Below are 25,848 nucleotides of genomic sequence, written 5' to 3'. Positions count from 1 at the left end.
GTAATTTAAGGGTTCATTAACCTAGGGTGCGTGCATATAAGCGAGTTTTAAGACAGACCGGCTGACAGGTAGCCTTCCACGGTAAGCATTTTGAAGCAAAACCGGCAAAGTGCTTCTAGATAAATAAACTGCCCGAATATATAGCAACAGAGATTTTTAAATGAAATGAATTGCTAAAGCTGCATAAAAACCGTGGGATTTAACACAGTTCCCAAATAAGTAGATGAAAATTGTGCCAAAACGATATTTTCTTGACGTCGTGGTTCAGATAATCATACGGTAAAAGTTTGTAGTGAGTAGCTAAATTACAATGTCCTTTCCACTTTTTGGGTATCTTAAGGTAAAAATGTGAGAAAATTGCATCTCCGGTAAGCTAGACTTAACATGAACGAAAGTAATAAGTAGTATCTACAGTGCTCAACTTTAAAATATGGATGGATCCCATGTGACTCTTTTATGCACAGTACCGGAGCCTTGCCTTAACTCCGCTGCTATTTGAAGCATTAAGTATTCAACTCGCGCAAAACACGGTACATGGAAATTAAACACGGAATTAATTCAAAGCATAAAATTGGCACCTTGGGCTACCAAGAGAGTTCAGAAATGCCCCAACTAGTGAGAAGAATAAAAGTGTCTAATCCACGAGCATTAAAAGGCAAGCAAACACCTCTGTTGAGGGGAAAAGCACTAACTGGTTTGCATTGTAAGGCATTTAGTGTGAGCCAAGCAGAGCCGATTGAGGGGATGAAAGTAATCCCTGTGTCGGCCTTGGACACTGCTGCATCGATAGCGTGGATTGCGTATAAACATCCTTCAAGCACTGCTAGCCACCGTAGTCTTCCTCCGTAGCGTGTGCAGTCCTCCCATAACCCGTGGCAAAGTTTTACTGCCAATGGGTGATTGATTGATCCTCTCTCCCAATCACGTCGGGGGCTGAGCAGCCTCCGACCTCTGCCTGCTCAATGGCAGTGTAGCCCTCTTGACTAAGTCGTATTAATCATCGCTACTTTTTGTGGAGGTTGAAACAAGTCGTTGACGCGTTTACCACCCCACTGGCGCAGGTTTTCTCACGCTTTTACTTCTGAAAATTTTGCCTTGATTACGAATGTTAGAGGGACCGCCACAAGATCCTATCCCCTTTAGGAGGGGTTTAGGTAATCAATAGACATTAAAAAGGCAATTAATACAAATTAAAGTCCCTTGTCACTTTAGCGCTGCTGAGGTAGCTAAATAACCTTGAGGTGGTGGAAGGTGGCATATGCACCACTCAGGGTTTAGCCATTCTGGATCGCGCGGTTCGTTATGCTACACTCACATGTATAATTACACATCCACGCAAAGTGGGTTTCACCACTTGAGAGCAAATCGCCCAGATTTCTTGATTGAAAGATCTCACTGTAATAAGTTGACAACGTATTTCCCTCTCCCTAATACAATCGCCAAACAGCACTAAACACCTGAGTCAGTGGAAATGATGGAATGCATCACAACGACCTTGCTGACGAGTATCCTCTTAGCAGCAGGCAATTTCGACAACTGGAGCAGCCGGTTCGGGGGTGATGGCCAACGCAGGGGGTCAACCAAGTGGGACGCCGGGGACAGTAGGAGGGAGGAACTGCGTAATGCTTTGGCAGTTTGCTTGACTCTACGTTTCTACAGGTTCTACTTTCGCTCAGTGGCAAGGTTTCTGAGCCATGCCTGTGGCCTCAACCCAGCTGTACGTCAGTAATACGTCTCCTTCAACCTTGAGAGAGACTCGGATCGCTACACTTTGTCACTTTTAGGAGGGATGCTTGGTAGCTAGGGCAAGATAAATTAGGTGGCAGGTGTAATAAAGGTAAAAGGCGACTTACAAGTAATATAATTCAACGACTGGGCTGAGGATAGAGGCGACATGATGAAGAGTTCACCCGCGGAGCTACCAGTCAAATGCATGCCTCCCGAGCACAGGAGGTGCATACTCTTCAAACAATTTCCTCCCACAATCTAGCAGTGGGAAGAAAACAGTGGTGCTGATAAGACCCTGACTGCCATCTTTTCGCAACAAATAGTCAACAAAGGCAACTTTACACTGTTTCACAAAGGCATTAATGTAACAAATTTGATGTATTCTTTTTGCTACTTATTTCCAAATGGGAATTTGTGCATGAAACGCCCCAGAAAGTGCTTATAACTTTTTTGTTAGGCAGGAAAAAAACGACTGCAATTGCTTCAAAGTAATCCACAATTAATTTGGTGGCTAGGACAAAAGTACGAATAGTGATGACCTTCAAGCACTTACAATGAGCTGTGACCCACCGCGATGATTTTAATTATAACCCGATTGGCGTCACGGTTGTGGCAGGCGTGGTTGACGTCACTTGCTCGATTTTACATTACACATGATTCATCTTCGTCAGTACTAGATGCTGCCTCAGTCTTTATTAGCCATTTACGTAAATTAAATCAATCTTTAGTAAAAACAGGGCTACTAGGGCGTGATTTACCCAAATTTACAAAATCAGTTTTTAAGGTATGCTACTTACAATTATTAAGTAGCACCTTTAAAGCAGGATATTGTTTAAAAAATCATATCTAAAGAAATGGCATAGAATAGAGGAATTACCTGCGCAGCATTTTTAATCAACGGTTTATATAAGTTAAAAGGAAAAAGCACGTCGCGCTTTTAAACTTTGAAAAAAGTGAATATGCTGTTAAATTATCAGTGGTTGCAATTTTATCAATGTGCAAGGAGGGAATTGTGATCCTTTATATTTATGGACAAAGCTGTTAAAATTGCTAAGATATTGTATTTGTCAAAATAAAATCGCATATTCTTAAAAGGCTCTTAATAGAAAATGTGTAAGTCACGCATACTACTTAATAATGGTAGTAAAATCAAAATCCACTCAACTTATGTAATAATTTTTCCACACTTTCTTCACTAGTATCGCAGATATGTGAAACTTTAAATGTCTTATCTAAATCAGTCACCATTTATAAGTGAATATGTACAGTTTTGGTTTATTTTGAAGAAGCGGAGATTTTTTCTCAGAGATGGTGGTTATGGTCTTTTTGACAACCCACGAAGTCTTATCCTTAGGTGAAGCCAAGCAACGTAGAGGAATCCGGGACTGTCACGTAACCAGAAGGCTCCAAAGTGCTTTGCAAATCTCTCCAGTGAATGACCTTCTCGAAAAATCTAATAGGAATGGGATATTCACCTCCGCCTAGAGATTGACATTGCGACTATGCAAACTCCGTAAGTCCTCATGTTCAGCATAATAACTGTCAAAAGTCTACTTAAGAGCCAAAATCACATATTACCTCCCACAGATATTCCATTTCTCAGGTTGTACAAAGAGTTCGAGCTAGTGGTGGGTAAGTTGCTCGAATTTTTGCCTGTGGCAACCGATGTGAAAAACGGCAAAGTCAATTACACAGGCCAAAAAGTAAAGAGACTAGATGTGTGTGTGTGTGTGGCTCTTAGGAAGGGTAGAGGAGTTGTCGAAATTTCCTTTTTCTAATTCGGATTAAAAGGTGACAGCTGGACTTTACGAGTGATTAACATCATGCACATTTGCTTTCCCAAAAATATTTTGATTTCGCGGACTTTTCTACAGAATAAGTGCGCACTTTAAATTGTCGACATTTCCTAGGCTTCCTGCAAAGGTTTATTTGAACTTAAACTTCCCATTTGTAAGGTTATCCGAAAAAGGTCGTAAGGTTTCAACTCGTAGGGACTTTTAAAATACACGATGCTTGCCTATGCTGTCGTTGGAGGCATTAATGTTGACATTTTAAAAATGGTGGTAAGGGCGGTAAAAAAAACTCGGCATTGCCATAAATTTACCCGGTAAAACAAGTGAAAAACTTACACAGGGTCCACACCGTCTATGGGCGATACAGACGGGTGTGTTAGGTCCGACCTCAATGAAAGTTGTCGTCACGAGATTTAACTCCGAGGCCGACTTTCTTGGCGACTGGTAGAAAGGGGGAAAATGGACTTGAATGATCGTCCTTCTCACTTAGCAGGCTTTCAGGTAAGCATTAATCTTCTTTTTTTACATGAAACTGTTCCAGTTTTGAGCTAATTACAAACAACATCGACAGGTAAATATGCCATATCCTTGTACACATAATTTCTTCGCTCTAACCAACTACGTTTGACATGTCTGATAGGCAGACTAAGTCAATTTGGCTTCTGTGGCTCTAACTCTGTGACTCACACAAGAAGCACATTGGAAGGATTCGTATTTATGCGATTCATAAAGGGAGCGATCAAAATAACCTCCCGGTTAAGTCATCAGCCATTCAGATCAAGGCATCGAGTGCCCTAATATTTATTGTCAGAAGGAATGTCTCAAGTCATTTTGAGGGAACACTGCATCACTTAGAGAGAAAAATAGCTTTACTATCGTATTTTGGAGTCGCCTCCTCTTTCATGAGGTGTGATAACTTCGATCTCACCAATCAGGAAGGTTTTGATGACAGAATTTCTAGTTTGAGTGAATGAAGTCACCAATCTCCCCTTTGTCATCACTTACTGTAAAGTGGGAAAGAATCCACGTCACAGGTTTGTGACGCCGAAATCAAACAAAAACTCAGGATCGTTGCATATACGTAACGATAGTAGCAAGCGTGTTGTTGGGTAATCTATAAACTCTCAACCAAGCTGATAAATTTATATGACGTGTTTTATTGATAGTACTACTTAGAAACTGACAAGGGCTAATTAGAAGTACATGCGTCATTGATCACTTAAATACGTGGAATCCAGCTAGTTCAATGGAAGCTGGAGTGACCCTAGCTACCAGCATTTCAGTACTTGTGTCTATCAAATCCAATGCCTTATTCGGATTTGTATCCTAATGAGATGCTCTCACCCCGAAAAAAATTTTGTCTTTTAAAACCAGTTGCCATCAAATCTCCCACGTCAAAATCTCTGTGTAGGCAGTCAAAAAATTTCAGGTTGCTTGCCAGATCTACTTAATTATTATTGCAGCCAAAGATGGCATGGATTTAATAGGAGACTAATTGCAGCCTCGTAAGTCCGAATGGCGAGCTTATTTAAAGAGAAAAATGCAAGAAAAAGTACATTCCATTAATTCTTAATCGGATTATGCCTCCGCAAATGAATGAGGGGCAGTCAAGCCCACACACATTTGGATTTATGTAATCATCAAAAGATGAAGCACATATTTGTAATGCCATCTATGGAAACCAGGTAGTCATCATGTAATTCTGTCGGCTGTGGGTGGAAGGAGCTCGTGATCGCGACTAGCATGACACCTATCAGTAAATCTTCCCTCTCTACCATATTTATTTTGGTGACTATGGGATAAAAAGTACATCTTTTAGCTTGATTACACAGTCCCTTGTGGACTGTCATTAACCTTACTAGTGATTTGTACACAAGAATGGTTTATTGTCGAATTCCCCTCCGCTTTTAATAGCCATTAAGATGAAAGTGTAGTAAAATCATTTTGATGGAATTTGTACATAACATTCTAAGGGTAGCGGAGGGTTGATAAGAGAGGGGACGCGAATGGAAAACCAGACAGCTGTGTTTCCCGCTTCTGTTTTTGGCTACCCATTTAAAGGAGTATCTTAGAGTGTACATACTCCTCGGAAGCGTCAAATAAGCCACTCTGTTACAATTCGGATTTATGGAGGTCCTTTTTAGTGAATATCTGTAAATAAAAAACTTACGTCTCGTGAGCGTTTAGCTTTTGTAAGTCCCTTTGCTTTGCCCATTTTAAACTGCACCTAGGAAGGTAAAAGAAAATGCATAAATGTAGTCATTGTTGAAGTACCATTTCTGATAGTTTAACTGGTTACTGCCAACATACATCTAATGGAAGATAATTAATAAAAAAAGTCTTGTTTGCAAAATAAAAACATTAATCAAAAGTTATGATGATTACTAAAATCCATTGCACATGACCTTGCCGTGATAGTTTAGATATTTGCCGTACTGCTTGAATTTCCCCAAATTGATAACTTATTCGCGCATAAGATCAGCTTATCCGAACTACTTCTTCCTCTGGCTTCATGAGTTATAAAAGCTGATGTTGAGGAGAACAAAGGTCATAAAAATAAACCGTGGAACATCTCGATGACTTTATGAGAGGGATATAAAAATTGCGGTTTTCCATCAATAAAACGTAGGATTTAAATAGGTTAAGAAAAAGAAAGGAGATAATTGATCTATCAACACGAAGAAACCTAATTTCTGATCAGGTCTTTAGCACTTATGAGAGCGGGTAGCACTCGATCAAGGCTTTAATTAATTAGTATTCAAGTGACTTGAGTACCTGTCAGCATTGTCAGTTCGGCGCTCTTGTGAGCAGCATATGGGCCTTCAAAATTGACTGCTTTTTGGAGCACAGCACCAACCACTCAAATCACTGAAATGTTAAGACTTCTTAACTTCTGCCTTGCATACGCCACCGAAGTCTCCTAATCCCACACGTTAGGACTGTACTTTACCGGAAGCTACTCATCTAGCATTAATGACCTTGCCAAAAATGGGGAAACTTCTTCTGTATCGCTTCTTTTTTGGTCTCGAGGAATAATTATTCATGGCCTCGTGTGCTAGAAACTTCTTCTCAATTTCTGATCGTGCGAACAAGCGTTCCCTCTGCATGTGATTAAACGTTGTGAGGTCATGTTTCTCTTTTCCAAAAAAAAATGGAACCATTTACGCTAACGATTCCGTAGTCAATTCTTCCCCCGCATGCCTGGGAAGCAGCCTTTTAGAAATCGGTAAAAGCGAATTGTATCAGCCCAGAACACTCATTACTTTCAGATGAATTTTACTACCGCAAAAAGCAGTTTTTCTTGCTCAAGAAAAGCAGTCAAGACTTTAATGGCAAGCCTGCATTTTGGAAAGCCCAAGTTAATCTCAAAATATTTTTGCCTCATAATTATTTTAAACTTCAATTAATACTAAGTAGTGACAAAAGAAATTCCGCAAATCACATTGTCAGCCTCTAAGTGAGTGAAGGTCCAGTAGAGCATTGCGGTATGGAATACCATCGTTTGGAATAAACTTTTCTATTCGTCATGGTTATTTGCTTTTTTAGTCGTTTTTACTCTCAAAAGCGCTACTCAACAGACCTCGAGTGCCAAACAGTCATGTGAATGTGGCTGTTCTACCATTAAAATGAAAGTGCCAAAACTCAAACAGATCTGCCAAGGTGACAGCTCAGGCTCGACTGCCAGCAGTCGATTAGATCTGCCAAGGCAATTGTTCTCATCGGTACTGTCATTATGCTGCCTGACACTCACTCACACACACGCACACAGAGAGAATTGTGCCAAGGGTCGATGCGCATTTTTTTCGCTACTGCTGTCATTTTGTGGGGCTCCATACCGAAATACTGTAGTCGACTGTCACTTACCAAAAGAGCTACTCAACCCTTACAAAATTAAGGCGTCATAAAATATTAAGTCGTGTCCTTATGCTTGGATTGTCACCCACCTGAAGGATACCAAAGGCTAGTAATGTAATGAGATAAGATTATTTGATAGAGACAATCAGGTCTGAGAACTGCTCGAATTGACTAATTTGACTGACATGACTTCTTATGCTGTCGGATGGAATATCCAGAGCAAAAAAGTCTATTTATAATTAATAAATAAGAATAATAAGGAAGTGGTCTTGAAAACCCGTTAGAAGATAAGCAGGTGGGAGAATTGAGGATCCGAGTTGCCAAGCATCAGGCACCACATTTTCAAGGACAAATTATGGTCCTGACAGCTAAGTACTTTGTTAGCATCAATGATAAATTGTCATGAGACGGCACCAAAGGTTAGCATAAAAGACATTTTTATGGAAGTAAGGGGAATAGTAGTTTGAGCTGGCTCATGCGGAGCATTTAAACCCCTGAAGTCTCATGATAACATCCAAGGGAGAGGTAGGTAGGGGACTCACCACCGACTAAGCAAATGTCTTGGCCAGAGGAGTGTGGAGCCTTGGAGAGGTGGTGTGCGTCTGTGAGTGTGTGGTGACGGCTACTACTTGCTTCGAGTCAACAACAATGACTGCGACTTGCAGTTAATTAGGTGGCACCAACCAATCTGTAACTCTCCTCTGAGCCAACAAGGCAGCCCCCGGGCTCACCTGATTGACTCACCGAGGTGCTGAGACGAGAACGACGGGTGAGATCGATGGAGAGCAATAGAAATAATTCAAAAAAAAAAGAGATGAAAAAAGGGAAAAAAAGATCGCGGAAGCCATTGGGTGGTTTTTTGTTAGACAGAAGAGTGTGGATGATGAGCATATCGTCAAAGCGTCTTTACGCCTTAACGCTTAAAAGTGTATCTACAAAGTTACTCGCTGAAGAGGCTTTCAAGAGGGTCTAATTGAGCGGTCAGACTTCATCTAGCTGGAAAAATATTATTTTCAATCCTCCCTACGTTTCTTTCCCATAACTTAAGTGATTATTTCCTGTTTTTTGATCAACTAGACAATGAACCTAGACGCTAGCTTCATGGAGGTTCTAGACGATGCCCATTGTTAAGCAGTCCCATCTGATGTACAAACAAAAGCCTTCGAAAGAAGAAATTTCTTAATCTTTGAGGCATGTGGGGGAACGAGTTTTTTATACGAAAAATGAAGCCGCTTTCCCATTTTGCAAATTCACCAAGACGTGCTTGTTGATGCCATGAAGAAGGCGATTATCATTTCTTAATCTCTGGATGCACTTATTACTTTTTAAAGAAAGAAACGCCCACTTTAAAAAGGCATTTGTTTCAAGGCTTTTTCTTCACAAAATTAGTCTTCGCAGAGTTTATTACACCTTCCTTTGAATGGAAGAAATGGGGGGCTGTTGAACCCCTTGAACACACTCTCCACCAGGCTCCTCGAGGCCCTGGAAGGTGTTCAACACCTGGGTGATAAGACCTATGAGACGTCTCGACACCCATATTTACGTTGTAGACTACAAAAACGCACGTGACGGGACGATCATCCTCCAGTTCTGTGTCGCTGATTCAAACTCGTCCACTCAATGCCCTCTTCACAGGCAACTGGGACTCGAGATTTGAAAATCGCGCAAAGTAGGCGTATGTCTTTTCGTCACGATTATCAGCGATCCTTTCAACAATTGTGGCATTTCTACCACCTTTTCATTGTTAATTGCACCACAGCTGCGCACTTTACCGTTAGACCACTGTCAGTGACACCCTAAAACATCATCACACAGCCGCCCCAACCCAAGACCCGGAGGAAGGAAGAGAAGACATATGGGCTGAAGGTAACAATGGGGGCACATTAATTGGAGTTCACTGTATCTCTCTGCGCAGACATGTGCGTTTGTGTGGCAAGTCAATGTCTGCTCTACTGCCAGTCCTATGGAATGCAAAGGTCAGTACATGATGGATACCAAAGCTATTTCAGGGCTATGAGATACCAGGAGAACCCAGCATCCCACCCCCGCGTTTATTAACTTCTGCCCCCTCTACTTTATAGCCTCCACCGCTGGTAAACCTCCAGTTCGCCTAACAGTGCTCGGTTGACCTTTATCAGTTCATGATCAATGTAGGAGGTTCCTGATCCGAGGTCAGCACTCTGATTGGTCAGTTCAGTGTGCATGCGTCAGCATCGTGGGGTGGTCAATTCCTCCCCGCAACTTTGACGGTAGACAAGGGCTAAACGGTGTGAGGATTGAGGCACATCAAGCCCCACTTTCTAACAGATGTGTTAATGTTCTCACAATCACCTTTTGAGACCGACTTTATTGCCACTTGTCGAGAAATTGTGGGTGTGAGAAATCATTAGTAAACGACGTTAAAAAGGCGATTAACTTCGCATGAAAGCCCTTAGATGCCAAAAAGTGAAAGCACAAACTTCAGCCTCTATACATGAAGAGCCAAGCAAACAAGAAATCACATAGGCGATAAAAAAAATACGATCTTAGGTAGTATGACCGGATTTTCACGTGATCACATGAATATGCCCCGTCTTTAGCCGCCTCAAAGATGGAAGAGGGAAGATTACAGACACAAGAAAGGCTAAGTAACCGCTCTATTTCATAGTAGAATTTATTAACAATACCAAAACTGCGGAATTTCATGAGCGAAGGTCGTGAAACTGAGAGACATTTGATGTGAGGCTCGCAAGAATCACCCGGCTTTTGGATGTCCTGATTAGCATTAATTGAGCTTCGCGCAAATCCCCGAAAAGGCATGTTTGATTTTGAATTTGGGCATGGAAATCGAGGAAAATAAACACACATAAGAGCCTTTGTAAAATGAAGAAATACGGATTCAAACGTCTAGCTCGGCAGTAACTTGTAAGGGATTTAAAGATAAGACAACTACCTCTAAACGAAAATTTACATCGACTAGTACTGATTGTAGCGATATCAAAACTGAACAAAAAAACTTGGTGATTAACCCGAATACCTTCCGGGAGAGGAGAGGCAAGACCAAAAAGACCCCTTCAACGATTTCTCAAGTTTGTTCGTGGTTGAGTGCGCACAGTGATAATCAAAGACACACGCCACATTTTGCAGAGTTCTATGGGCAGAAAATGAAGTGGATGTGAATAGGTATATGAAGAGAGTGAGGAGGAAGGGGAGGAGGAAGGAGAAGAAAAGAAGCAGCCCTCTCTTCTCTCTTCCCAATCCTTCATATTTCGGTAATAAAAGCACGAAAAATAATCCTCGTGCCTGAGATAGGGAAAGAAAGAAGAGGTTTAGCGGATCAACAGAAAATGAGAGGTTTCATCGTATCATCGTGTTCTGTGGCTGCATCAGTAGTATCAGCGGTAGTCATAACAGCAGTAGAAAGGGGTATAAAAATAGTACATGTATTGATGTGTGTGAATGTGTCGCATAGGAAGAGGGAAAGGGATAAAGAAAGAGGTGTCAGCAGGCGGTTCGGTTTGCGCGTTCAGCACATCTACGTGCACACAACCATGAGGGGTGGGGAACTGGGGAAGAGGGGGGAAACAGTAGGCTCCAGCAACTCAACAGAAGCCATCGGGAGAGTAGTCAAAATCGCCAAAGAAGTTCTGATCCCTGTTCGAGAGTGGTGCTCGTTCTCGTGCCGGTGTGAGACAGGGACGCTCACGCGTGAACTCTACGTCGAAGTTGGACACATCCTCCGCAGCTGACTACACAAACAGCAAAAGAGGTCCTTATTTACTCAGGCACTCCAGACGCTCGATAATAGGGAAATGTGAGAATCCTCCTAGACGTACGATTTTAGGAACGAAGGGTGGCTTGGTTTTGCGTTGTATGAGGTCGTCAAAGTTGATGCACTTGAAAAAGAGTTGCTCCTTCACTTCGGCAGCGTCTTTAGCCGAGGCACCAAGGCGCAGCGTCACATTACGTCGCAGTAGACGTCGCATGATCAATGTGGCCTCCATACCCAGACGAACCGGGTACCGTACCTCCCGATTGGTGATGCTCTCGAAAATTTCGTCCTCCGAGTTTCCAGGGAACGGACACTATAAATAAGATGCAATAACAATGCTACTGAACAGTAATGAGTAGACGGACTAATTTAACCAATCGATCTAGTGATATGAAAGTCCATCCCTGCTGTCAATCGATGAATTCAAATGAGATACGAGCAGAAACGAATTAATTTGAGGAGCTAGATCCGTGATACTTACTTCACCAACGAGCATCTCGTAGATGAGAACACCGAGACCCCACCAATCGACCGCACGAGTGTAGGAGGGCTCAAGAAGAACCTCGGGAGCAAGGAACTCGGGAGTTCCACAGAAGGTGGAGGTCGTGTCGTCCGGCCCCATCCCCTCCTTGCAGAGGCCAAAATCTGCCAGTTTTACAAAACCCTCTGTGTCCATGAGTAAGTTGTCCAATTTCAAGTCTCTGTAACCGATGAAACACAAACAATACCACCATCTGTAAGGCGCCTGAGCTATCCCGCAAAGGCATCACCAGAGGTATAAGTCGGGAGGTAGCTTCACTGCCTCCACGGGAGGGCTAGCAGAAGACATGAATCTTCGTCACACCGAGCTTTAGTTAACCGAAAGCACTTACGCAAACGAACGTTACCCCACTACAAGGGTGCATATTTTTCAAGGAGCTACATTCACAACTGTCGAATAAAACGCATTCCAGCCCACTGAGGCTATAAACGAAATGCACTGGGGACAGGAATTCCAAAAATAACTAGAGGAGTAGAATAAAAGTTAAATTTCCTGGGTGCATGCAGAAATAGTGGGAGGAATTCGAGGTCAAAGTATGTGCACACGGTCTGGCAATGGGTAGCCATTAATCTTTCTCAGGGCTGAATTCAATGCAAAGCATAGATTACCTGTAGATGATCTGCTTGGAGTGGAGGAATTCCAGCCCAAGGACAACACATCCAGCGTAGAAAGCAGCACGGTATTCTGAGAAGACACTTTCCTGAATGTGTAGCATCAGATCACCACCTGGAGCGTAGTCCATCACGAATACCACATGCTCCTGCACAAAGTAACGAGATGTGACGAGTTATGCGTGGTAGTTGACAACCAGCACTTGAAAACTCACCGGCGATTGGAAGCATGCGACCAAGTTGACGAGGAATGGATGTTTGGCCTCAGTTATGGTCTGAAAGATGCGCTTCTCCGAGATGAGACTGTCAATCTCATTACGAAAGAGGATTTCAGCCTTCTTGAGGGTTTTCAAAGCGTAGTATTTTTTCGTTTTTTGTGACTCCGCCAACAACACCTTGCCAAAGTGCCCTCGACCCAGTACAGCAACAAAACGGAAGTCATCCAGGGATAGGGCTTCAGTCGGAACAACTGGGAGGAAAGAATGGTAGAACTCGACGATTTATTCATTCCACAGCTTGATTGATGGGTTATTGCAAACGTGCAAAAGATTTTAAACCCGATTAACACTTGAATCATTTACGAGGTGTGGATGATAATATCAACGGAAACAGGGGACTTGTAATTGCACGTTCCTGACAAAGCATGAGACTGTGACAGCTGTCGGTGCACATGGGAAGTTAGTTCAGCTAAAGCTCTCTTAATCAAGACGACAAAGCAACAGCCAAAGTGAGCAAGAGTGCAGGAGTATGGAAGAACCTCCAGCGGTATATTTTCGGCAAACCAAAATTGGTTGCCTTAACTTTGCTCTATTAACTGGCGGGCTGAATTACAGTGGATTTGCAAATATCGAATTCAATTGGCACCGTGATTGTTACATTTAGACAAACACACACACGCATAGGGGCACTTTTCCAGCCAATGGGAGGGGAGGCAATTACACTACTGAAGTAAAAAAAAAACAATCTCCTACATCAATTAGAGAGGACATCACCTCTAATTATATAACTGGAGGGAAAAAAGAGGAGGCGCAGTAATCATGCCAAGGCAGAGTGTTGTTGACACGACATGAAACTAACGATGGAATAAGATATAGGATGGTAATGAAAGGACAGACGACCCTACCAGTGTGTTGAGGTGGAATGGTGGGTTCCTCGTAGTCTGAGCCGAAGGATTCGCTTCTGAGGGGCGGTTTTACGTCCCCATCCATTGCCGCCTGATCAGGCGTCACGTGTTTTTGGGCATCAGCTTCCACCAGCTCCTGGTTGGCGTAGTCACCACTACCAGCATCTGCGGTAAGAGGAATCTCCAGAGGCCGCTTCTGCCGCATGCAGAAGGTCTCATCAGGCGCAGTAAATACATCGTAGTCGTCATAGTCACCCTCACCGCCGTAGTCCACAACGGAGGGCGGTTTTCCAGTGGGTGGTTTGCTGTCGGTACCGACGGCAACAGAAGAAGATGGAGGCAACGACTTCGTATTAGCCGGTGTGGTGGCGGATTTCGTGGATGTGTCTACGAGATCGCTCGTGGAGGATGACTGAAGAAGAAACGCGGGGTCGAGAGGGAGAGAGGCGAATAGCTTGTGTGGCATATAGATTAAATTCAATTGACGTGCTAGAGAGGCTGTGCCTACTAGGTTAGATTGCAGTCTAAGCGGTTAGTAAACTCGAATGAGGAGAGACATATAACAAAGGAAAGTGTGAGAATTTCACGGTGGTTACGGTGCACAGAGAAAGAATGCCTACTATTTCTGCACAGGAAAACAAGTCACCACAGTAGACATCGCCTTCGAAAGGTAGGGAAGGCGATTATCTGTAGCAGAGGGGTAAAAAGATGAACCGAAAGCTTTGCAAAATGCCAAATTCTCCTGCATACCAACTACATTCTATGTAAAGCACAGTCCAGATCGAATCGTTTGAACGCAGCCGACGCCATGAGCCAGATGGGAAAAAAAGCAGTGAGATAAGCACACACACAAGGGGAATTTAATCATCCCTGTGCCAAGCATTGCAGAATTGGAACGAGAAAATGGAAAGCAAAAAACATGGTCACAGACCAAATGAGCGGTTTGGATGAAAACAAAAGTAGTATGCAAATAGTGAAGAGACTTACACAATATCATGCAATTGACTAGCACATGAGATTCAGCCTTTCTCGTATTAAGGCTACTTCGTTTCATACAAGCCTGCCCTCCACACACACACACATACTCTTTTGCATACATCAACAACACACTCACCATTGGTCACTGCGCCAAACTCGCATTATTTGCGCATTAAATTTACAATAAAAAGGGGTACAATTAGGCGCAGGTGGAAAAAAAACTAGCACAAACACCCTTATGAGATATTTGAAACGAAATATCGAAGTCTAGTGAAATGATTATGCAAACGAAATTGCGACTAAATAAATCTTGCCTACACCGGCGGTATCAGTTCTCGTCATCAAAACGGAAACGGCTTTCAAAGAAAAGGAGAGAGAATGAGGACGGATGAAACAAGATGCTATTGCCAAAGCGGACGGACTGAATGCTGCCTAGACGGATTAGGTGAGAGGAAAGCAAGCCTATGGAGAGAACACCTACCCAGCCTTATTACGAATGTTAACATAGATCCGTTGAGCCAAATTCTTCTGTGGTGACGCTGGTGTCGATGGGAGGTTGGATGAAACGGTACCGTATTTTTGGGAATCCCACCTCTATGTCACGGAAGACAATGTGTGTTAACCATGAACGCCCACATGCCTACCCTTCATGCCACCTTTCTCTGCACTAAGATGATAAAATGATCGTGACAACCTCAGCAATGACCAAGCAGGTGAGAGCCTTACTTTACTTCAATAACAAAAAGGATTCTACAAACAGAAACTTCTGAAGAGATCCAAGCATAGTTTTTTCTTATCACATAATCAAGGGCTATGCTGACTAATTGGCTGAGTGGTGCAAACGGGAAAATAAAAGAGGGTCCAAGATGTCGTTTTTTCCTCCTTCCATCTTATCAAACAAATGAATGGAGAGATGGATGGATGGATGAATGACTGAATAATGAATGAACGAATGAATCACTGAAGTGCATGCATTTACTCCCACAACCTTTGTCTTCTATACTGGTGAATTATCGGCAAAGAAGGGGAAAGGAAATTTGGTGTACATGATTATGTGTGTGGACAGATTTGGGGATGTTAGGATGATAGTAGGTAGAAAAAGGTTAAGAGAGAAGGGAGGTGGTACGTACTTGTTTCCTTAGTCGACTCTTATTAAGGCCCATAAAAGATCGTCGAATCCACGAACCCATGGTTGACTGCAAGGTTGATACCGAACGCAATGAAAACGCCATATCACTTACCAAGTGAGTGGACATGGAAATAGAACAATCAGGATCATAGAGAGTCAAAAAGCTGATTTGGTAGAGAACGACCAAAAGAAAGCTACACAAGCCACTAAAACCTGTCTACTGGATACGTGAATGTTTGCCCGTGCATAAATTTCTTCCTCCATCAGCAGCAATCACCCCACCCACGTAATAAAAGACATCGGTGATGAAAAGGTCAGGCGATCCTGTGTGTGCGTGTTATTGCCACAAAAGTTACTTTTCTGTCAAAAACAAGATCCAGCGGTCTAGGCTGTCTAACTTCTGTCTGATATCTTGACTGTGAAATTAGCCGGTTACTATGATTAGAAAAGCAACTTCAATGAAGCTAGTGTGTGCGCTTCTCTCACTTAAACTAGCATAAAGAACAAAAATCTACTGTGGATAGTTGAAAAAAGGGGCGAAAACAAAAAAGGCAAAAAAGCAAACATTAGAGAAATACGCATGCGTAAACAGCTTACTTGAGGTGTAGATGAAAAAGTGGAAGTCTTGTTGCGCGAACGACTATCACAGACGGGAGAAGTGGCTTTGGTGTAGCGGCCTTCCCTCTCCGCATTGGCCACATGAGCGCGCACGGGACCGCCGTTCATCTCGATCGTGGTCGGGGATGCGGCGGTAGTCGTGGCCACCGCTGTCGGAACTGTAAACCCCGAGACGGTCGTGGCAGTGGGCTGCGGGGTCGTTGAACGACAACCGAAACGCGCCCGCACCCATTGCTGCACCGAGGTGTTGGACTCTGTGATACGTGGCAGGTTCCGAACTGTGAAAACAAGGAGTAGCATAGTAGAGCTTTTCCTCCACTTCAATCAAACCAGGCAAGCACTCGACAAAGTGGCGTACTGTAAAATAGGCTGGAAATATGCTTTCGCAGCCATCTGTGCAGCATAGCCTCCGCGGAAAGGATTCCACTGTCTCGAGGTAACCTAATCTAGACGAAATGTTATCTGCATAGGAAGACCAACAAGAGGACGGAACTGAAAGGGGAACAAAACGCAAACGCAAACAAGCCTTCAACAGGACGTGAGAGTAACCTTTGACTCATGTACAATCAGTTTCTCCATTGAGTTACTCTTGATGGGCAGTTTTAGGCAGTCCCAGGGTGCAGCGTTCATACCACAATCGAGAGGAGGAGGATCAGGAACTGGGGATGGATACAGAGAGGGTAGTAAAAGCTGGTGGGAGACAAAACAATTCCTTATGCGTATGGCAGAAAAGTAAATGTCGCCTATGCACTCCCCTTGCAAACTTTCTGTTACATGATTTCAAAACAATTTACCCCATGAGCAGGCGCCGCTATTGCCACTAAGTATCCACATTCATGAGCAATGAAATATGGCAAAGCGACCGTGTTAGGAGTGTGAATACGTTAATTATGCAAATACATCACCTTGGTACAGCCTGGTATTCATTTTACCTTCCGTTCACAGTATTATTAACCGAAGTCGTGCAAATACACAAATCACCAAATTCACAATTCACCCTTAAGGCACACGAAATGCGACCAGAATCGGAGGCGCTTGCCAAACTGCCAAGAGCTTGTCTTTTAAATTTCACTCTAGAACACACAAACAAAATTGGACAGATAAGCAGATTCAAAGTTCACAAAGTAGCGACTAGGACAACAATTTCCAATAACACAGGGGATGCAATTTTATGCTGGCATTTTGAATGAGAGTACCCGTTAACCTTACTTAAGCCGCCTCATGATAGATATTTGTCGCCCACTCAAAAGATAACGCACCAACAGAAGATCCTATTTCGAGTAGCTGTGAAATACACAGAAGTAAAGAGACGTTGACAGAAGGAGAAAAGTTGACGCCAGAAACGAGGAACTTTTCACATTCGTGTAAAATCACGGGCGAATACACAAAGTAGTGGAAAATTTCACAGCCTTTGCTTTGTTGGTCAAGTGGTGAATTGAGGCAACCACCTCTCGCCCGTGCTAAATATTGTAATTATATAGGAATAAAGGACTATATCTTTCAATGTAATCGTGAGAAAAGTGTTTGCAACGGAGATGATTTAGAAGCACACCTGGAATGGTCAAGTGGAGAAATCAGCTTAAAGAATACTACATCTTCTTTTCAGAAAATCGAATCCTCCAAAAATCACATTTTGAAAGCCCCAATAGTTAAATGGATGCAACGTGACTAGAAAAATAAGCTAGTAAATTTAACCGTGTTCTAAAGAAATGGTTACCTTTGTGGTATGCTAAACTGATTTATGAAATCACATCATTTCCACCACTTCAAGTGAGCGCTGTAAGCTCTTGCCTTTACATCCGAGAAGAACATTTCGCACGCCTTCAAAAATACCAATTCAACTCACCAGTGTGATACAGCAAATAAGTTCTAACCCAGACAGCAGGAGTCAAGATATGCATGTTTTCGATAAAGAACAACAGTTTGAACTAACCCTTATGTCGAGAGATACGCCGTTGTCGCTTCAATCCACGGGGTGCTTGCATTAGTGGGTCGGTGAAAGTGAGTTGCAGGTTGACATAACCCTGGGGCAACATTGGAAGACGCAGTTTAGGCTTGGTGTCCAGCAAGTCCTGTAGACGCACAAATCTGTCAAGCAATGAAACCAAAACTCTGTTACTCACCTGTGATAGATGGGCGGATCGTGAATAGATGTTCAGATAGGGAAGAAATTAGCGATAATATAGTTATGAATTGATAAATGAATGGATCAAGCACAGGTTTATAAATCCTAGGCCTAATAAGAACCAGATCCATATTGCCTATACAAAAAGAAGTAATTGAAGTCTGGTTAGAGTTAGATGCATGGTCAGGTGAAAGGGCATATGACACGAGATGGGCGAATCAGATACAATGAAAGATGGATGATGGATGGATGCATGCATGCATGGGTGAGCAAGTAATAAACAAGTGGATAAATGAGTGAATTATATTGACAACTGGATTGGAAGTAGAAGGATGAATTTTGCATCCCTAAGCGGAAAATACTCATCAAATCTGGACCATCTAAACAGAAAAACTCGTTGAAATTAGACTTAATCGAATGACGGACCAAAGGGTGTATGTGTCAACAAGCAAATGGATGAGATAGCTGGACTAGGACAGATGAGTGAAATTTAGATATCGAAGCTCTCAGATGTTCTGTGAGGAATATTCAGAGGTGGTGGTGGATAAATGGATGGATAGGAGACCCATTGATAGACGAATTGATCAAAGCTTTTTTAATGGACGGACAGGTGCATGGAAAGACGAAGAATAAAGAGATCACCGGTGAACAGAGATAGGTAAATTCACGATGAATGAATGGATAAGGGATGATTGGTGAGTGAATCAGAGACTGATGAGCTGACAAAAAATAAAAGAATGAAATGAGAGCGCACGGATGAATACAAATACATATAGGTTGATGAGACGCACGGCCAGAAAAACGACTTACTGCACAGCAGCAAGAGTCCAGTCAGAATCATCAGTACTCTTCCCATTGTTTCCACCGCTGGCGCAACTACCATCGCTGGGATTGACAAACGCGGCGCCAATGGGATAGACACGCCTCCAAAAGACCTGGATCCACAACTCGCGCGCCTGTGAGACGTTCAAAGAAAACTCAGTGTTCCAACAATTGGAAGACGGTGATCGCCACGAAGTGTGCCATGATTTGTCGCTGTTGTCAACCTTCAGGAAGCAGCTCACATCCGCTGAAGGAGAAAATAGATAGGTTGCGTTTGGTAGCCACTTCACTAATTAAATGAACGGTATTTTACCTAGGTCTCAGAAAATAGGGACTTGTACTAGCAGTCGGCACATATCATGAGATAATCCAATCCAGACGTGCATGCAACAGCCTATGGAAAATGAAGATATAATATCTTGGGATATCTGTTCCAACACAAAACTTCAAGTACAATAAGGTAACAGGGATGACGTTCAGGAGAAGGATACTTCACTTCAGAGCACAAACTACTCGAAGACGTCCGCGCCTCTGCCAGAAAGTTAAGATCGCTTCCACAATTGTTCCAGGTCCAAAATTCAACATTCATTCTTGTGACTATTTAACAAAGTTTTGTGAGAACAGTGAACACAATTACAAACAATTTCAAAAAGTTGGCGCAGACTGGAGAGCAGAACCGCTTTTCACAACTGTAAAGTTGCAAAGTAGGCTGTTCAAGAAGGGTTCATTCGTACAGTCAATTTTATGCCATAATTTTCCAGGTATCAGTTAAATGTTATGATGAGTGTGTAAATGTAACGCAGAAGCGGGTAGAAAAATGGACGTACTGTCCAATTCTCGAGATCTCGCCTATTCTATTCCAGTAAAATGACAGGTGCAAAGACCCCGATTAGATTTAAACTGCATGTTAAAAACAGGTAGAGATGATAGAAAGCGAAAACAATATCATGAAGAAAAGCACCACCTGCGCACGGACAAACAACGCCCTGAGCTAGTAAGATGCTTTTCAATGTAGCTTTGCTTTTCATATTTCCGCACCATTTTAGTGGAAAAGATATTGATGAAAATGTTTCGAGGCTTACTACTTGGTATGTTGAAATAGTGGAAGCAACGATCGCCTGAATTTTAGTGTAGTATGACTAACTGTTTTGAAAATACTAGATTTGCGGATACCGACTAAGTAGAACAGAAAGTAGAATGGTAGCCTCACAATAGCTGGGGTTATGGGTACATCCAGCACCACTTCAAATTTTATTCATGAGTCAGGGCATTCGACAAGTCTTCACAGATGGCAAGTTAAGTCATAAACTAATGCACAGGATCGGTGTTAACGGACCCTCGGAAAGACGACAAACCAAATTAGCATTCCCATATGATGTGTTAAAATTAACAAACACATGCACAAAGCCTTCCGCTCTATCAGTTAAGCATGAATTCGAACTCTAAAAGTACAAAAAACAACGCCAATGAAATGATCTTCCCAAGACATCTACCGCCGTTGTTGCGTGAGATTATCGAGGGAAGAAGTAGCATGACGCAGATTCTAGTATGCGGAAATAAGCCCAGGCAACTGACTGACTCCACACCAGTCAGGTGAGGCCTGAGAGAAAACAACTTGGTGCCTTTTCAATAAGTAGAAAAAATGTGCATAAAAATACAGCTACTCACACAATAACGTCAATGAACATGCAGATGTGAACCCAAGATAAACAGGCTTCACACAATTTCCATCCAACCACGTTCTCTTACCCAGTTATCAAAATTAACGCAGCTGGCCTTCTGCACAATAGACACAAGGCCTATATAAGGTGGGCAAATAATGATTGGAGAACGAGCCACCTCCACAACTGTTTCAGAGGTGCAAGGACGGTCGTCCAAACACCAGTGCTCCATGCGGTCGGCTGAGTCAGCCAGACCGAGTGTGCAACCTGGAGGAAATCAGTGACTCACACACCAGGCATTTTTCAGGCGAAAGAACACGGACCAGCGACATGAAAACCACCAAGAGAATGGCCGCAGCTGCGTGACCTTTCGAGCCGGACAAAGCGATGGTAAGACCAAAACGATCCCCGTACAAAAAGTGCCCGCGTCAAAAAAATCACATGAGGACAGGTAGGAAACTGCGCCTTACTTGGCGCCACGGTGGAACAAAATCAAAGAATGCAAATTGAAGGCGTCAAGACCGCCCCCCATGAAGAACAAAAATGAGTCGGATTCTGCGTTCACGGTCCCGTATACCCGTCAAATAGAATCACGCTCTGAAGGCAATCACAGAGTTTATCGGACCCAAATTCAGGAAGGAGTCAATTGAGCGAGAACGCTTAGGACTGGAACTGAAAACCGCTAAGAGCAAAAACTGAGAGATGTAGGAATAAACTGCTATTGTCTACTAACACATTAACAGTGACTTCAAAAGACTTACCACACCAGGAGCATTTTGAACACTAAAGTTCGAAAGTTTGACTCAATTTCAGTCATTCACTGAACAAAACCTTTAAGAACCTGTCAAAATAATGAAGGCTGCTACATGAGGAGTCGAGTTTAACAAGGTGGAGAAGAATAGTGCAAGTCAACCATCTCTAAATGAAATGTGACATCCACTGAGCAGATATGATATCCTCACAACGCTTTCATAATCGTCAGCACTTATACTCATGCCATAGCATTTGTTTCCACGTTGTCACATGATCAGGTGGAGGTAGATTTAAGCAGTGAATAGCACGGTTAAGTTACGGCAAAATTGTAACAGAACCGTATCTATTTGAATTACACAACTACCCAAGCTGATCAGCCTCTATGGCTCCGACCCCTCATTCGATCCCATGTCCTTCATCATGCTTACAGCCTCCCAGTCATTCAAAAAGCACAATCACCACAACTTTACTGTGTCCTCAACAATGGCTCAAACATCACATCACCTCTTTGCAGAGACTGATCTACACCTACCCAAACTAAAAAAATGGGGGTAGTTCATTTACCAGAATTAAAACTGTTATCTCCGGTTTCTGGTAATAATGTGCAATAAGAGGCATCAAAAGGAGCCTGGGAAAGCAAGCGTGACCTCTTGCAGTTGGCACTGACAACTGTCACACTTTCACGCGGTATGGTCTTTCTGGCAAAGCACTACTCATCCAATACCTGTCACCTCAACTCCACCTTTTCCAGCGTTCAAATTAACAGGTGCAATTGTACTATTACCATGTAAAAATTAAAAGCTTGAAGTAGAAAGCTCGGGCGGCTACGTTAAAAGAAGTAAGCGGAGTTAATTACATCAGTACAGGACGTTCAGGTCAAGCAGAGAGAACGCATTTATCAATCTGATCGTATCGAGAGGAAAGGTAAACAAACTTGCGGACCAGGTGAATCTTCCACACTCTCCCGCTTGCACATATTTAGGGAGGCAGAAAGGCAAACATCATGTCGAAGATTTCGACTGCCCAGATAAAGGTAAGTAGTATTTACTGACTAACCGCACCAGTAGTGTGCAGTAATAAACAGAGATTAAATGCACGATGATCGCGACTAAAGCACCAAATTCATGCTATTCACGGGAATTAATATCACAAACGTCAAGTTACTACTATCCGGCCAGCTTGAATCAGTTTTCAGACGCCCAATACTAATGAATAGCATCCCTTAAAGGTAAAAACAAACAAATAACATGTGTCGATTAACCGACCTTTTAACTCGAACGTCTGAAAATACGAGTACTTGAGGTCCAGAAAGAGGAGGAAGCATTTATCATTGATAACTAGACAGTGTAGATACATTGATGGACGACGCCGCCAACGGGTATCAAATAACAGGTCGTCTAAGGAACAACTGCCGAGGCACTGCTGACTTGAAGTAGAGCACTCAAAAGTTTTGAAAAAAAAACGGATGCCAAGAAAGATGAAATAAACCATCTTGGTGGTCGGCAAATGGATATGAAAAACAGTGGGCCAAGTTTGTCTAGGTTTAGATGCCTTATAAATAAGTTCAAGCATGGTAAACTGAGTGAAGTTAGCCAGGACATCTGAGAGTCGGCCACCTGCCTCGGAAGAGGCTTGTAGCTAGATAACTAGATATGACTTGAGTGGTAAGTGGGTGGGCAGGGAAGCAGGAAGGCGTGAGGAAGTATTGCTTGCGAAATTAGCTTCCGCGAATTTGCATACAACAATACCTTACACACACTCACAAACCCACAAATGAGGGCAAAAGGCGTTTGCTAACCAGCTAGCCAGCCAAAGAAGAGCCATTGATGGCGCGGATTATGACTCGCCACAGAAAACGCGTGCATTTATACGAAAAGAAGGCAACATTTCCACCCGCCAAACGCACACAAAAGCGACTGTGCAAACTCAAACCCATCTTGAAACTAGGAATTCATCCACTAGTAATACCATAGTCCACCTTGCCACGAAATTAAGACCATTCCCCATGACAAGAACACACAACACAGTCAAGGAAGTGAAAAGAGAAGTGTAATTGACCAGGTTGTTGGCAGAGTTCAGCACCTCTCATAGTCAGTGAACTAGATTAAAGAAAGTCATACAAATGTGATACACACAAAGGCGCACAAAAGCGCGAGGGATAGTGGTGTAAACGCTAGTGTATGAACGCATGTATGTGAGAACCTGAGCCCCGTCACCACTACCACTATTACTACTACTACCCATAGCAAATTGGGCATAGTGGTCGATGCCTTCTGCTTTTTGACCATTTCACTAAGGTGGACCGCCTCTCATCGATGCACCTTCAGTACTACATAGAACCAAGCGCAATCACAAAATTTCAGCGAATAGTATCATTTTCTAGTCCATTTTATCCAGGAAGTTTACAATCTCTGCAAGGACGAAGCGAAAATAACTGCCCCATGAATAGGTTAAATGCCACAGGAGCAGATGAAGACAAGGCTTTCATGTCTCACCGGGTCTATCCTCGAATTTTGCCGAGAATTCTGCGGGCGAATCGATGAGAGCAGGTTTGGCACGCGAGCCAACTGAACCTCCTCCTGGGGAAAAAAGTGCTGCCGGGAAGACATCCAACAACCCCTCACAGCCAATGCAGCAAACCTTCAGAAGGCCAGTAACTGCGGTGATTGCGGGTGACGCCAACGAGGAAATAGAATGCTTCCTCGTTCCCACGTGACCCTCGCTCCCCGGCAGCGAAACACTTCCCGGCCTGTTATCCGGATGTTCAAGTAGATGTTGAATCTCTGGATCATTGATGGCCTCTGCAAAGGCCGCCGCGAGGTCTGGATCATCTTCCTGATTATCCACTACTGGTGGAACGGAGACAAGGTTCTGCATCGACAGCTGCAGCAAGTAGAGCTCTTGGAAGTATTCGCGAACGCGACGGTATGCCTGGATGATAAACAATTCAACAGCTTGATTCAATTGGCAATGTCAGAGGTGCGCCAACTTAAGGCAGGTTAAAGTAAAGAACGTAATATAACACTAATGGAAAATTTTATTAAAAGGACACCAGTGAAGCTGGCATCATGTGCGCTGGGTGAGCATTTGTGGATTAGACTTAAACAGGTATTCACCGACTCCAGATATGAGAATGAATTGAAAGCGGAAGCAGGATAGAAGCGCGGGATCTGTGAAAGCGTTGGATTCAGTTGGTAAGAAATAGAAGCAAAAGAAGGCAACGCACTCAGTCCCCAACTCAAACTCCTTGCAATGGCCGGCAGAAAGCGGGGACATGCGTATTAGCCAGGGTTGCCACATTGGTCCTGCAATCTTTTCATCCCACCATCTATGCACAAAGCTATGTGCATGTCAACATCCAAGCCTGGAAACCATACGGGCATACACCACCGGATGCATGCGCAAGGGAACGCTATCTACCAATCCATTTTCGGGGGGGGGGGGGACAAGACATGACGCAATATTTATCTTCACCTAGTTGGTTAAACAATCCATTTGGACAAATTTAAGCATCATTGAGAATTTATTGTCATCAAGACATCGGCACACAGAGAACGATAAACTGGAATCATCACATTTCACAGGCCCCAATGGAATGATACACGGCGGCCAGAGTGCCAATAATGCGAAAGGGATAAAGCACTATCTACTAGCAAAGAAAAAGATTTAAACAAAGCATTAGACTCAACTAAAAGCGCGATGCCAAACTAAACGCGTACCTGCCCAGTTAGCAATGGTGAGAGAGAGCGCGAGTTCGAGAGGGTACGCTTACCAATGCCTTTTTCTCTGAAATACTACTCGACTTGGGCTCTCGGAAACTCCCGTAAATCTGCGAATTTTAAAGGAGCAGAACGTTTCACTGCTTACTCAAATCCTATATCCTATATACGGGTGTCATCGACAGCCAATGATTCAGTGCGTTACGTTAAATGTCCGATGAATTGTTACCTTTAATTTGGTTGTCTTTTCGGCACCTTTTTGTGGTCCCGTGAAGGCGTTAAGAACCTTTCCAGCACCCTCGTACACAGCGCGTTCTATTCGAAGTCGGTACTTCAATTCTGCCACTTGCTGCTGCCAGGAGTGAGTTGCAGCAACACCGAAAATGTAGGCACCATTGGCACGGGTGACGTCTGTAAATGTTGGCGATGAGGTAGGCAATGTGGACGAAGTAAGATTGTCGTCATTGAAAGGCAAGGGCGACATTGGAGACGAATCATCAGACTAAAGCAAAAACAACAATGCCAACTCAGGCAAACAAGCTGCAAAGCACTCGATAACTACCCACAAATGACTGTTGAATAACCATCAGAAGTTATCGTCGAGGGGAAGAGTTCCATGCGAACCAATATCACGAATGAAC

General features: G+C 43.2%; 1 protein-coding gene across 1 annotated transcript in view; it reads right to left on the bottom strand. All coding sequences in view use genetic code 11, as the record gives it.

Annotated features, from left to right (window-relative positions):
- Window positions 1-25,848, bottom strand: part of EGR_05639 (Serine/threonine-protein kinase N2) — a gene marked incomplete at both ends in the record, with an annotated part of 41,017 nt that overhangs the window by 13,895 nt on the left and 1,274 nt on the right. The window contains 16 exons of the mRNA XM_024494888.1: window positions 1,854-1,986; window positions 3,858-3,962; window positions 5,692-5,748; window positions 7,926-7,978; window positions 10,963-11,104; window positions 11,192-11,440; window positions 11,609-11,828; window positions 12,277-12,428; window positions 12,495-12,748; window positions 13,403-13,814; window positions 16,107-16,405; window positions 18,061-18,215; window positions 19,153-19,321; window positions 23,984-24,419; window positions 25,261-25,317; window positions 25,437-25,709. Coding sequence (XP_024350685.1) covers window positions 1,854-1,986; window positions 3,858-3,962; window positions 5,692-5,748; window positions 7,926-7,978; window positions 10,963-11,104; window positions 11,192-11,440; window positions 11,609-11,828; window positions 12,277-12,428; window positions 12,495-12,748; window positions 13,403-13,814; window positions 16,107-16,405; window positions 18,061-18,215; window positions 19,153-19,321; window positions 23,984-24,419; window positions 25,261-25,317; window positions 25,437-25,709 — 3,166 coding nt within the window. The remainder of the gene's footprint in view (window positions 1-1,853; window positions 1,987-3,857; window positions 3,963-5,691; window positions 5,749-7,925; window positions 7,979-10,962; window positions 11,105-11,191; window positions 11,441-11,608; window positions 11,829-12,276; window positions 12,429-12,494; window positions 12,749-13,402; window positions 13,815-16,106; window positions 16,406-18,060; window positions 18,216-19,152; window positions 19,322-23,983; window positions 24,420-25,260; window positions 25,318-25,436; window positions 25,710-25,848) is intronic.

Source organism: Echinococcus granulosus, assembly GCF_000524195.1.
Source record: "Echinococcus granulosus chromosome Unknown EG_S00043, whole genome shotgun sequence".
Taxonomy (NCBI): Eukaryota; Metazoa; Platyhelminthes; class Cestoda; order Cyclophyllidea; family Taeniidae; genus Echinococcus; species Echinococcus granulosus.
Note: the sequence above shows the minus strand (reverse complement) of the source record. Positions and strands in the feature narration are given on the sequence as shown.